The 14,216-nt window shown below is 39.7% G+C and overlaps 1 protein-coding gene across 1 annotated transcript in view; it reads left to right on the top strand.

Annotated features, from left to right (window-relative positions):
* Window positions 1-14,216, top strand: part of LOC133965309 (CUB and sushi domain-containing protein 3-like) — a 205,497-nt gene that overhangs the window by 172,341 nt on the left and 18,940 nt on the right. The window contains exons 60-61 of the mRNA XM_062399793.1: window positions 3,941-4,123; window positions 10,524-10,697. Of these exons, the coding sequence (XP_062255777.1) occupies window positions 3,941-4,123; window positions 10,524-10,697 (357 nt within the window). The remainder of the gene's footprint in view (window positions 1-3,940; window positions 4,124-10,523; window positions 10,698-14,216) is intronic.

Consider the following 14,216-nt stretch of genomic DNA (forward strand, 5'->3'; position numbering starts at 1 on the left):
TGAGCATCATTTAAATCTCTATGTGCTTCCATCTGATATAAGTCTCACTAGAAATGTAGCTGAAGTACGTGTAGGTCTGTTTTTACTATACACATCCTGATCTTTGCTAAAACTGTAAGTCCTCCAAAACAGGGGGAACAGCTCTGCATGATGCAGCACCATATGCCACAAAAATACCAACAATATTTTAGTATGGTTCAGAAAACGCAGTTAGGGGAAAAGAAGAGCCTTCGGTTTTACTGGAAGCAGGTTATTGCAGTGTGTGTAAACTCCTCTGATTTCATGCCCTTACTGCTTTCTCCCAGTAACCTGTTTTCTTTAGAGCCAGTCTATTTGCCGAATGAAAAAGCTCTACTCTTAAGTTGAGTTGTTGAAGTCAACAGCCTTCAGCTTTTCTACATTGTGCTGACTGGCTGGGTTTTCCACTTTTACTGATACAGACAGGCACTTGTAAACATTTGCATTGAACTACTAGCTCACTTCCACATTCTAACAAGATGTTTTCGGTCGAAACCTTTTATCAGCTGTCTTTTATTCATGCCAGCTGCTTCTGGATATGTGAGATACATCATGCTTAATTCAACATAATGTGTTTCAGTTTAATTTTGGTGGCTCAGATTCCAAAGGAGTTGAGGACATACATTGCATCTGATACAAACACCAGTGTACACTCAACGGAAATGCACATACACACATACTGTGCAAAAACTTGGCTGCTGAGACCACAGGACAGCTGCTGTTTCCCATCATCATCATTTATGGGTGAATAAACTTATTTATGTAACAGATTTAATACACTGAATGCATCCTAATGATAATTTAAGATGATTCTAACACTAAAAGACAAACATAGAAAATTCTAACAACAAATCTTGGTTTTTTTCTCTTGGCCATGAGATATATGACTAATAATCCAGTGTTACTGCAGCATTATGTTTACTGAGGGCATTGTAAAATATGTATATTCCTATTTGGAGTATTCGGGTTAGAGTCAATCATTTATTGATATATAACATGATACAAATGCTGGACTTCTAAGTTCTGTAAACACTGCTAAACATCGGTATGTTGGTACTATTCAGGTCTAAGCACCGACACTGCACCGCTTCTTTTCATCGAATATATTCAGAAACCAATTTGAATAGTAGAAGATTAGTCCCAGTCTACCAGTGTTTTTTTACTTTAAAAAGTTTGAATCAAATATTTCACACTGAGACAAGTTTTCATTACTTAAACATCAAACATGCAGGTGAAAAGAAAACTTTCATTTTTGTAAAGAATGAAAGTACTTTCCAGAAGAACATTACCTCCCATTGGGCAACAGTACGTATGGAGAAGTGGAAATAAAAGCCACAGAGTCCTACATCATGAATTTTTCTATAACACGTATCAGATAGAACTGTTTTGAACTCATGGATAATAGCGGATACTGGGTTCAGGAATCTCTGCAGATGATATGATGTGGAAATCATCCAAATAAAAACAAATAAAAACAAAAACATCAAGCTTTCAGAATTACCCTTGAATTTCATCACATTTTCTGCAGGGTACTCTCTCATCTGTCACTGTTTTCCTACCTGTCTGTGCTTTCTGTCGCTGCCTGAAGTTATGTGGGGATTTTAAGAATAGATGCATCTAGGAGAATGAGATTTATTATTGTAACAAGCATGAACAAACTGCCAGTGGACCCAGCATGTTGTCTTGTTGCTGAGAATTAGCAGCTCTCATACGTGTTTTGTCAGGATACATGGTTAGTTTCACCCAGCGATGATAAATGTGCCAATGTGTTGAGGTTCTTGGCGACAAATGAAAAGAAACAAACAGATATTAATTTAAGAGAGGAGGCGTTTGCAGGAACAGCCACATGCATCAAACTGGCTTCTTACATTAAGGTGAACAAGTCAGGGAAGGTTTTATAATCAGTAATCACAAATTAATACTGAAAGATGAAACAAAGGCTATTAAAAACTAGATCAAATTGAGTCTGGCAACTTTAATATTCATCAGAGATGGCATTAGGTTAAGACCCGACATTGTAGTATGGCCAACACACAGTCCTGTGTTCACGCTGGACGAATTTTTCCACGAGAAGAAGCCAAGAATAAGCAGAAGAGAGGGGACAAAAATGACATTGTCTGGCGACCCTACTCTTGAGTTATATAAAACAAAATCAATGCTTCAAGATTTAAAAAGGGAATATGTGTTGTGGTCACTATTTCTTGATTGTTTAGTATTGTTTGTTATTGCTGTTTGTAATATGTAAATAAAGCATAGTTATTACTATTAGTATTAATATGACATTACAGCCATCCTCACACTGTCCGGGGCATAGTACAACAGATGCTGTGTGATTACGCTTTGAGTGCTCAGTCAAAGGCTAATATGCTAACAGCTGTATCTTCAACTTCTCTGGATATTTCTTATCTTCACATAACTGAGCAACATGCCCCGCATGCTTAATGCTGCACACAAGCACAGAGACATTAGGCATGATGATCCATTGTGGTTGTCTTGATTGAATTATGCCCCAGCAGCACCAGGTTGCTGCAACATAACCCCACAAGCATTTCTACAGTTTATCTTTGTATGGAGGTGTCAAAGGTGCAGACTGAGCAGTTATGTTTATGTCATTGCTGTCCAGTGAAAATAAATTTATCCTGATATTTGGTTTGGTGGTTCAGCTTAACAAATGTTCCTGTACTACACTCAGATGCTTTATAACATATATTTTTTGAATAAAAACAATATTTACGCCTTTTAAAATTGCCCAAATTGTTGGAAATACTGCGCTCCACATATTTTAGAGATTCACAATAATAATATAATGAAATATATTCAGTCTTGCTTGAATCTTAACTAAAGCAGACATGTAGAATAAAGACTCTTCAATGTAGTTAAGCTTTAACTCAGATTTTTAAGTAAAAAAAAAAATTGTGGAAATGCCACTTTTACGTATATGGGAGAGATTGTAGAGATGGCAAATACTCTCATGTTTGCAACTTGAGCCTTCTTCTTGTAGGATATAAAAAGACAGCTGTATGATTAAAGAGTTGCTTGAGTGACAGCTGAAAATACTGTGCATCAACAAATTCACATCTTAAACAACTAACTCCGGCTAAGATACAGCATCTGTGTTTGGTTTTCAAGCACTAGTATATTACGTTGGGCAAAGTCAGACATATCGTGGCTTTCCAAAAGTCGGTTTCTGTTGTAATTACAATTTTGACATGGACGATGGCCCCGCACACACCTGGTGTTTAACATCCATCCTTAGAGATCCGATCACAAGTGGCCAGTGTCGAGTACATCTGTTCACACCTGGCATTAACATGCTTCCTGAATATGTCTCGTGTTACCACTTGGGATCGGATCTCACTTCCCCGCTCCATTTGCACATTCAAATTATTATTTAATTCGTCATCCGTGTTAGTAAAACCAAATTATGTTGTTTTGACCAAGTCTGAGTTTACAGATGTGTCCGCTGTCACTGTGTTAGTGAGTGAGTGTGTGTGCCACAACAGTTCTTGAAGATTAGACTTAATTTGTGCAACAGTAGCTTGTTGTAGATAAAACTAACTAGTGAAATATTATGGGTCAAGGCCAACGTTTCCATTTTGCACGACTGCATTTAGCTCAAATATTTTATTATTAAGGCTGAGAAGATCATTATTAATCTTCATGAGCCCTACCTACTCTTTTTGCCCAAATCATATGATGACATAAGATAATAAATGGAGGATTAGGAAACCACCAGCAACTTTGCAAGAGAAAGATAAAAATGGAAAATCTTGTGGACAAAGCAGGACCTCCCCTGTGGTCACATCATAAACCCTCAGCACTCTTTCTTCAGGATGCATAATGAATAATTACATCAACACTGTCGTGATGAACTGATTCATTTTTAATGCAGGGAATATTTTGTATTGCAATTTAATTTCAGTGATCACCTGTGGCGACCCTGGTATTCCAGCAAACGGACTCAGGTTTGGTGACGACATCACCGTGGGCCAGAACGCGACGTTCGTGTGTCAGCCGGGATTCGTGATGATCGAAGGGGACAGCACTGTCACAAGGACCTGCACCAACAATGGCACCTGGAGTGGCACTATGCCAGTATGCAAAGGTAAGAACCGCACACAAATGTAACCCCCCCCACGTACGCTGCGTCGTACACATGCCGCAGTCAGTCAACCTTGATAACCATCAGAACTGGCTGTCGTAACCTTGGCATGCTAGCACTGTCACATACAATACAAAGTACATGCTTACACCCTGAGATCTAATGAGATTAGCAAGCAAGGTGACACAGGACTCCCAATGTGGTCAGATAGCGTCATATTGTTCACTTCAGTCCGCTGTTAAGGGAAGTCACTATGATATATTACACTGGATGCGAGACGGACAGAGACACTCATGCATAGTCTGTATAGGTTTGTATGTTTACATGCATACCCACAAACACTGCAAGCAATTTTTCAAACTGGTATCCTCTGCTTCCCTACATTACACAAGTAAAACTATACTTTACCAGGTCCTTGATAAGAGACAGTGATTTCTCCCCACCTGCATCTCAAGTTGCACCTGTGATGGCAGGGCTCCAAGGCTAAAAGTTCCCCTGACACCTGATGATGGATGGCTAACAAGTCCTCTTCATCACAACAAGGGTCCTTCTAATTGTGCTCCAACAGTTAATCATTGGCTGCCTCCCTCTGTAAAAGTTTGCGCGCCCTCTATGGGCTTGATTAACATCAAAGTTCGAAAATCCACCAAGAGGACTTAGCCGTTGTACGCCCATCAGCAATACATCACTCAATGATTTATGAAGCTCGAGTGGAGGCAGAGATTAGCATGTCTGCCGTAGACACCCAAAAGTGAGTATTGCAGGGAAGATTAACTTGTGCAGTGAACAGTTCAAAAGTACACCGGGAAAAGGGAAAAGCCCACGAGGCAAACGGTGGCTCATTGTTGCTTAGGAACTGTTCCCAGGCTGCCGTCTCAGTTACAGCATAGCGAGCTGGCGTTCGGATTTGCCTCTTGAGATTTGGGAAAGGACAAATGAAATGTAAGAGAAAAAGAGGCGCGAGAGACATGCAGGCAGACAAATGTCACAGGTTGGAGAAAAATACAAATACAAGTAATTGAAAGCCCCAAAAAAATATGTTAAATCAAGAACGTTGACAAATTCTTCGAGAGGGAATGAGTATCGGGAAACAACATAGAGCCCAGTGATCTTTTTTACCTCTTATGGCTGTTTTTGTGTCTAGATATACTCAGTGTACACATTGCTGTTATGTTTCTGTGCCACTGCCATTCCTCACCTGGGAGCCTTACACTTTCTACCCTCCTCAGGCTCCCTACATGACCTCGCCTAGACGTTTACAACATCCGAACTGACACTGATTTGTAATATTTCATGGCTATGCTTCACTATTAACGTGGTCTGTGGTGTGTTGAAGCTGTTGGAGGAAATAATGGTCGCACAACTGTTACCCGGGATACTTTAGGTGAACAGAGAGAGCGAGGGTGTATGCGTGCTCACATGTATGTATTAAAGAGTGTGTAGCTCCTAATCTCCGAGCTCTAACCCTTGACAGATACGGCAACAGCTCAGGCGCTCAGGCTCACTGCAGCTATGCTCGATGACGATGGTGTGGTGAAGTGAAACCCTAGAGCTTAACCTCCCTCATAACACACACTCACACACCACTGTGCATGCATACAGTCACTTGGAGGCATTCAATTACACAACTGTCTCTCTCATGCTACATACAAACACCTTCTTCACACTGGCTCCCACCTCCACTGCTGCTGAGTGCTGTCAGCTTGTGCTGACCTGTATGCAGCAGTCAGCGAGCCAGAGGGTCCCCCCCTGCCTCCTCTCACTCTCTGTGCCGCTCTCATCTTATTTTTTTCATTTTGCTAAACAAATTTCAAAAAGGCAAGATAATAATTGATTACTAGGCGGTTGCTCTATATTAATTTGGCCACTCCTTGGTGAGTTGATGTGTTATTATGGAGGTATGCACTCTGTATGTTTTATGGTTTATTTTCTCCCTGTCGCTGCTGCTCCTCTCCCTCTATTTCTTTCTAAGACTATCTGGGACAAGCAACAGAGCAGCTTGCTGGTAATCATAGCTTTTTCATCACGTCTCTCACAGACAGCCTACGCAGCAAGAGGTCTCCGAAAAGGGCTGCGAAAATATCTATTTTCTTGCAACTGAAAACAATGCCTCATCCAATAAGATTTGTTGGCTTTTTCGCTTTCATAATTGGTTTTAAGTTGAAGGTGCAGCAATTCAGGCAGGGTGAGCTATTTGAAATTATCATGATGTGGGACATCTGTCATCTTCTCATAGATTTAGACGATGTGCCGCTGGGATGTGAGGAGATATTCCAGGGAGGGAGGGTAAAAGACGGGAAGAAGGAAGCGAGAGATAGAAAGGCGGAGAGAGAGAATTTGAGACAGAGAGAGAGAAAGGTTTTACATGTGCCGACTGTGCATAATTTTGCACTTAATGCTTGTGAATCAGTGCTAGCCGCAGCATTTGTGTGTGGTGCCGCTGATGACACTTCATAAGCCTTGCCCAGCAAGGATTGAGTTTGAATCCCGGGTTTGGCGTGTTCAGCTAAGAACTGCTAATGCTTCTTAGAACTACTTAGGAAAATGGGGACACTCTCTGCTTCCCATTCTGTTCTGCCTGCCACTCACGTCTTCTTTATAATTACTATTTGTGTTCCCTATTTTTAAGTACTTTCAGAGGCAATCCATTCCTATGGTTACTCACACATCGTCCCTCCATCTGTCCATCTCTCCGAGACATACTTCAGTAAGATACACATAAACACTCCAAACAACTTTCCAGAATCCAACTGGGTATTTTAATGAGGTAATTCAGAATGAAGTATCTTTTTTTTTTGTAGCGTTCCCGAGCAACAACATGGAAATCCCAAATCCCAATAGTCAAAGTTTACAAATTAATTTACATCAAAAGGAAACAATTTCAAGTGAACTTGTTTCTCCTTGAGAACTTTAGAAACAAAATTATATTACTAAACAAAACATTGAAAAACAGATAGTACCAACAGTCCGGTGTTGCTTATAACTTTTTTTCACATTCATTGCGGCCTAAATATCTCTCCAAATATAGCATATTTATAAAGCATATGTAAACTGTATAATGCTGCAAAACATCTATATGGAAATCTTTGTGCATCTCCTGCCAAACGAGAACAAAAGAATGTTTCCCCTTTGAGGAAAAAATGTGGAGATATGTAATATCCCTCAGTGGCTTGCTCCACATATACTACAATTTCTTCCTGCCTAAAAAAAAATGCATTAACTAAATGTGATTTGCCAAGAAAGTTGTCGATCTTTTGCCTACTATATATTTTGACCTTATTAAACTTTTTATTTGAAGCGTGCCAATTTTCAAATTTGCCATATATTCAAAAAGCTGTATGCAGCTGGTCAGGAATATAAACAGTCTATGGTCAGGTGCATGTATGCTCCCAGAATTTTCCAAGCAGAACTGAAATCCAGTTTGTGAGAAGGACAGAATCTATAATCCAGCCAGTGCATGCCGTGTCATTTTTCCAGACTTTTTCTTTTTTAGAGCTTAAGTTGTAATGTCTAAATTATGGGGTGGTGCAGTGTTTAGTGCTGCCTGTGTGGGTTTTCTCGGGGTAATGCGACTTCTTCACATACCCCAAAGACATGCAATGTTTCGTTTTAAGTTAATAAGACACTCTAAATGGACCGGAGATGCGTATGAGAGTTTGAATGGTTGTTTGTCTCAATATGTTGGCTCTGTGATTGGCTGCCTTTTCATCTGGTCCAATTTCAGACTCTCCTAAAGAATAAGCAGGTATACACAATGTTTGGATGAAGTAGGCTTTTTATTGTCTTGTAATACCTTTGTGCTATATGTGTAGCCAACTTAATCTTTACAATTCCATATAAAAAAATCTGATTTTGCGTTTAGTTAGTTGTAGATGTGGACTCAGCGATACAGTAACTAAATTTGCAGAGAACATTTGAAAACATATATATATTCATTTTATTTCCATATATTTCCATTCCATTTCATTTAAGGACATTATTAAACCGGAAACCATCTTTGAGAACTTGCCACTAAATAAACCATATAAAGTGAACTGACTAAAGATGAAGCATGAACCACTTAACAACACAGAACTATTCATTCATGTATTGCATGCTGGTTTTCTGTCCTGCCAAACACCACAGCAGGTGTGTGAATTCGTCTCCAGGAGCTAATAACAAACCAATGAAAGTGAAATGACCTGCTGTAGTCTTTATCGAGGCTTAAAGTCAGCATGATGACTTCTGGCATGCAGTATGTGCCAAGTTGTTTCGATGTAGCGTTGGTGCTTTAAGAGGTCACTGTGCACGGTGTTAGGCTTGAAGCAAATCCAGGCTGGTGGGAGGAAGAGTCGAAGAAATGTCCAGTGGTCCGGTAATTTCCTGTCTGCCTCAGCTCTGTCTGTGTGCTTATAATGATGAGTTTGTCTCTGTACATGTTTTTTTTTTTCCAAGCATTCCTGGAGCCAGTCTTCACACTGCAGCCTGTATATTTGTTATTGTATTTTGCAAGTGAAAAACGACGATGTTTTTGTGCTGCCAGAAGAATAAACCTTAACTTGTGAACTAGTTGTTAACGTGACAGTTTAAGTAACTGGATTTGTAAAATAAGCGTCTGATTTTGCCAGACATTTGCAAGGCCATTGCAAGCCATGACATCAATTTGCAGATCTTCGTTGAAGTGTCTTGGATGGCATGAGAATGCATAAAAAAGAAAAGAGACCTGGGGAAGTGATGAGCTGGGGGAAGGATAGTGATGGTATAAAACAACTGCTGAATTATTTACATCCCTAAAACCCATATCCCATCTGTGTCCCCACGGGTCCCCAAGTGTGTCAGGACAAACTCTGGGCTTTATTATACATTCATTAATTGCATTTGTTGGGCAAGAAGTGTATGGCTCTTACACACATAAGATGTCCCCTCATTTCTCGCAGAAATTATTCAGTATGCTCCACATACAAACGGCAGACAGATTGCACACAGTCAAAACACCAACCATATCTCTGAGCTTGAGAGCTTTAATCCACCCCATTCAATATAATTGAATGTTGCACAAATAACAGCGTGCAAGTCAAACATTTGTTTTGACAAAGTTAACTTTAGTTTAGCTGTGTCTGAAATGAAGGCAGTGCTGTGGTGCTCTGAGACATTAACAATATTTGATTAATCTTGTTAAAGGATAAGACCTGTGAGAATGACTGCTTATTGGATTAAACACAGGTTTATTGCAATGCTTAATACATATTAACACCGCTACTCCCTCTTCTATAAAATTTGTGATAAGAAATGTAAAGGCCCAGGATGTGGTCAGTCCCCTGAAAATACACATAAATCTTAGTGATTATCTATAAGCTTTAACATAGTCTTTTATCCTTGAGTGTTATGCAACGGCTGTTGCGGTTACGTTGGATCTTGATGGAAGAAAATAATGTTTGAGTTCATGGCCATAGAACCAAATAAACTCAAGCTTCTCATTTTGTGCCTCAGATATGTCTTGATTCTCTGACAGAGCAGCTTGGTTAAGACTGAAAGAGCCGAACACAGTACTAGGAAACTGATTTAGATTCCAGCCACCAGCCACCGCCTGCTGCAGAGGAGAACCACATGCACCACATGTGGTTTGAAAATGTAAAATCACAAAATCCTGTCAGTCTAGGATTGTTTCTGTATAATCTTCGATGCATTTACCAAGACTTGTTTGTCAAATCGATTTGGAATCCTCAGTGCCAGCGACAGCCAGTGGCAGGAGGCATTATGTTCTTAGGTTGTCTTTCCGTTTGTTCCATTTTTGTCCCAATCGGTTACTGTGACCTTACAATTCAAATTTTTGTCTTGTGAACGCAGCATCTCTTGATCACCATTTCTTAAAATTTGTAACATACATTCACTTTGACTCGAAGAACAACTAGATTTTGGTGGTGCGAGGTCAAAGGTCCTAATGTTCTTGTCAATGTGATATATCCGAAACACCCATTCATTGCATCTGGCTCAAACATTCACTTAGTCTCAAAGATGACCTGAATAAAATGTGGAGGTCAGAGGTCAAGGTCAGTGTGACCTCAATAACATTTTTTGCCTTGTGAATGCATTAGCTTAAGAACATCTCAAGCTATGTCACAAATTTAGACGCATGGATTAACTGATTAGATGTGGGTGATCCAAGGTCACAGTGGCCTCACAATACATGTTTTGGGCCCTTGGCAGAGACTATAAAACTGCAGTTTGGTATTTATAGGGAGATCATTTTTAATCATTTGCACATTTTATATCTTCTGTCGACAACGCCATGGTTTGCTCTCATGTTCGTCCTGATATCAGGCTCACAATCCAAAGAATCTGGTTTTAACTTGAACTTGACTGGATGTATTTTGTACTTCACACTGATGAGCTTGTCTTAACTGTGTCCTCATTATCCCCACAGTGGTGACATGTCCTACACCCCCAGCCTTTCCGAACGGCCTTCTGGAGGGCTCAGTGCTTGAGTGGGGAACCAGCGTGAGCTACAGCTGTCTACCTGGCTACGAGCTGTCCTTTCCCGCCGTGCTCACCTGCACAGGCAATGGGACCTGGAGTGGAGACCTGCCTCAGTGCTTGCGTGAGTCACCATTTGCTGAAGGAAGAATGACTTTGACCTTCTGCAGGTGGCATCATTTCTCATTGGTTCTATCCATGGAGCCCCTCCAGCTGATCAATGAGAAATGAGCTCCGGAGAGTCAGACTCACTCTGCACAGCCCCATGCATTTGAAAATCCTCCTTAGTGCTTGTGTCCTCACAATATCATCGTTATACTCAATACAAAGAGAATCTCACCACATCTCCACCTGTGTGACGTAGAACTTAATCAAAATAAATGAGTCATATTCCTCAATTTATTACTTCTACCAACAATTTTTTTCCTTTAAACATGACTTGACTGGTGACTATTCTGCCAACTTCTGAAACATGGTCATCAGCACATTTAGCTAAAAAGGGTATTTTCTTATCATTATCAAACCTGTGGTATCCTGACGTTGGCATCATTGAGAAGAACATGATTCCACAAGAGATATAATAATCAAGTCAGGAAGAGACATAATATTGTACAATTTCCTTTTGGGGAGTCATGAAATAGCAAGTCATTTGTCAAAGATCTTTAATGGGGATATACCTGCAAGTTATTTTACAACTTGTCTCATACATTTATTCATTACCTTACATTAGTTTGAAGTTGTTTCCTCCAAGGCGAGCCCTCTTACACCACTTGCCCCCTTAGAGGTTATCTCAAGTTAATGAAATTAATGAAATTCATGAATAAGTCATGGATTTAACATCAGGGCTAAGGTGGAATACTGAATTACAACACAAATAAAATGAGGCAGTCCGGCAGAGATTTGATTATTAATGCTGCTCACTGCATTTTTGTATATTATTCTTGTCACAAAAACGACATTTCCCCCAAAAATATTAAGTCTGAAAGGGTATGGCATTTTACCTGTTAATAGAGACCACAAGTCTCATCATTAGTTCATCAATCAGAGCTACAGTTTACATTTTGAGGAAATAAAAAGGGAATTGAACCTTTGGTCCCGTATTCAGTGTCTCTACAATATTGATGATGCAAATGATCATGTGAGTGGAGTCACATTAGTGGAAATAATGATAGTTAAAGAGAATTTTTAAGGTTACTCAAAGACACTTTATGTGAATAAAAATGATCATAGAAAACATTGTAAAGATGGACCCTCTCAGGACCGTCTTTACGAGCATAATAATGACCCCTGGGATGCATGAGAGCTCGAGGGCATCACACGACATCACATCATTCTTACACGATATCAGCCACATAGAAATAAAATAACAACAGGGGCAAACTACTTGCATGTGTTTGGATCTATCTAAACGTTAGCCATAACTTAAAAACAAATAGCACTAAAAATATTCATGAACAACTCTCCAAGTGCTGAAAAATGTACCGTTCTCTTTCTGTCTGCTGTGATGCATTTATAGCATCTGCTCTAAAACTGCTGGATGTAGGCAGTCCTTTTGCTTTCTGCTGAAGTGCCCCATTTTGCATCACACTAACTGATTATTGCAGGATTTTCTGCTGTCAGACATGTATTTTATTATGTAGGTGCAATCACTATGCATATACTAACTTTACTGAGTTTATTTCTGACTTTATATATAGGCTTATGAATTACAGTACAATTAGCTGGTTTGCTGTTTTTCAGTGCCACATGTTGAACCACTGTCTGAGACATTTTTAAAACAACTACTTGCACTTGTGTGCTCTTTTGTGATTGATGCAACATTTGGTGCTTGTAGCCATTTTCATTGAGGCACAATCGGTCCCATTTGGATATCTAGCATCTGAGATCCAGCCGACAGACTGCTTGTGTTTTCGACCATGTAGCACAGCCCCCCGAGCAGCCATTTGTTCTTCTGAATGGCCAGATTGTCATTCAGTTGTAATTGTTGGTGTTGTAATTGATGCACTTCAATGTACACAATGCTGTCTGATTTATATCCTCCTTAAATGTAAAGGATCATATCCGTCTGCTAGGAGCAGAAATGTGCTTTAGCACTGTTAGGTGACTAACTGCCTATTTTATTGCGTGCATGTATATCTGTGTTCTTATTTGTTGTGGTGGCTAAAAAAAACATCATGTTGACATAATATGGATAAACTTCTCCTCTGTAAATCATATATACCTTTTACTGCAGTTCGGGTGGCCATTGACATCCGTCAACACATTATAATCCTTTTTCAACATCAGCTCCCCCAAATCAACCTCCCGCGGCTTTGAGAGCGAGTAACCTTTATGTTCCATGATGTAACGTAGTGGTGTTTATTGTGTCTCAGCGGAGAACTGTTTTTGATGCAGTAATTACATTGAATAGCTCTATATAGAATGCAGGTTCCAATGTTTTGGTGCAAAACTGACATAAACTCAGAGCCGTACTCTATAACTGTTTGATCAATAACTAACTTCTGTGAACCTGGCTCTCCTAAAGATGTTGTTAGAGCTGCAGACTCATACTACAGTACTTGAAGTGGGAGCAGGTCTGTTGTAAATCAATGAGGTTACTCGGGCAAATAAATGAGTCTGAAAAGTGGGAACAATGGACAGGAAAAAGCAGATCATATTAGGTTATTAAAGGCAAAAAGGATTATCTCTGTGTTAAAATACCAGCACAAAGCACTACATACAGCCGGCCCAGGCTCCACCATCTATAAATCACTGCGTCGTTAAGATGTAGATCCTTAATGTTTGTTTTCTCGTTGTGTCTATGGGGCTGACCCTTAGTGTAAATACTTTGCAGTATTTGAATTATACATACAATTGTCATGGAACAGGTGTAAATGCACTTAAGCCAATAACGTTTTAAATCCATGTATGAGATGCAACGGTTAAAATGTTCTCCAAACATGAGTCAATACACTGCTTTGTCTGGTCTTGACTAAGGTTATTTTGCATTACCAAAAAAAATGATAAGCTCAGCGGGAGGGATAATCAGATTCTTTGTGCCAATGTCATACACATTTGCTGCAAATGAAACCTGATGAGTTTATTTAATTTAAAATGGTGCAGAATAAATTTATAGCCACAGTCTTGCTGGTTTTTCTTAACATACAGTAGGGGTGCACTGTATATTTGAGAGAGATTGCTATTCATACTCAGCACTTTAATTTAAATACAGCTCAGCAATACTGCAGGAGATGCCATGCATCTGAAAGGCAAATCCTTCTGTGCATTTCTTAAAATCTCTACCATTGTAAGCGTGTGTAGCCAAACAGGATTAAGACACATATTCATGTTCTGTATAACAACACATAGGGAAAAAAGAGAGCAAGCAGCAAATTTCAGTATCTGAGAATGCTAGTTCATGTGTCTGCAGGGATGAGACTCTGATCCTAACTTTGAATCAGGCCTCTGCATACTGATTACTTCAAAGCATTGATAATTCATCAAGGAAGGAGAGAGGCAATGGGAGAGCGAGTAAGAATAAGTTTGACTAGGCTCTCTCTCTTTCTCTGTCTCTTGCTTATCCACATACACACAACACACACAAGCACATTAAATATGCTGAGCTGGGTTTGGCCTGGGGCCATTTCTCTTATATATCCATAAA

The sequence above is a fragment of the Platichthys flesus genome, chromosome 11 (assembly GCF_949316205.1).
Source record: "Platichthys flesus chromosome 11, fPlaFle2.1, whole genome shotgun sequence".
Taxonomy (NCBI): domain Eukaryota; kingdom Metazoa; phylum Chordata; class Actinopteri; order Pleuronectiformes; family Pleuronectidae; genus Platichthys; species Platichthys flesus.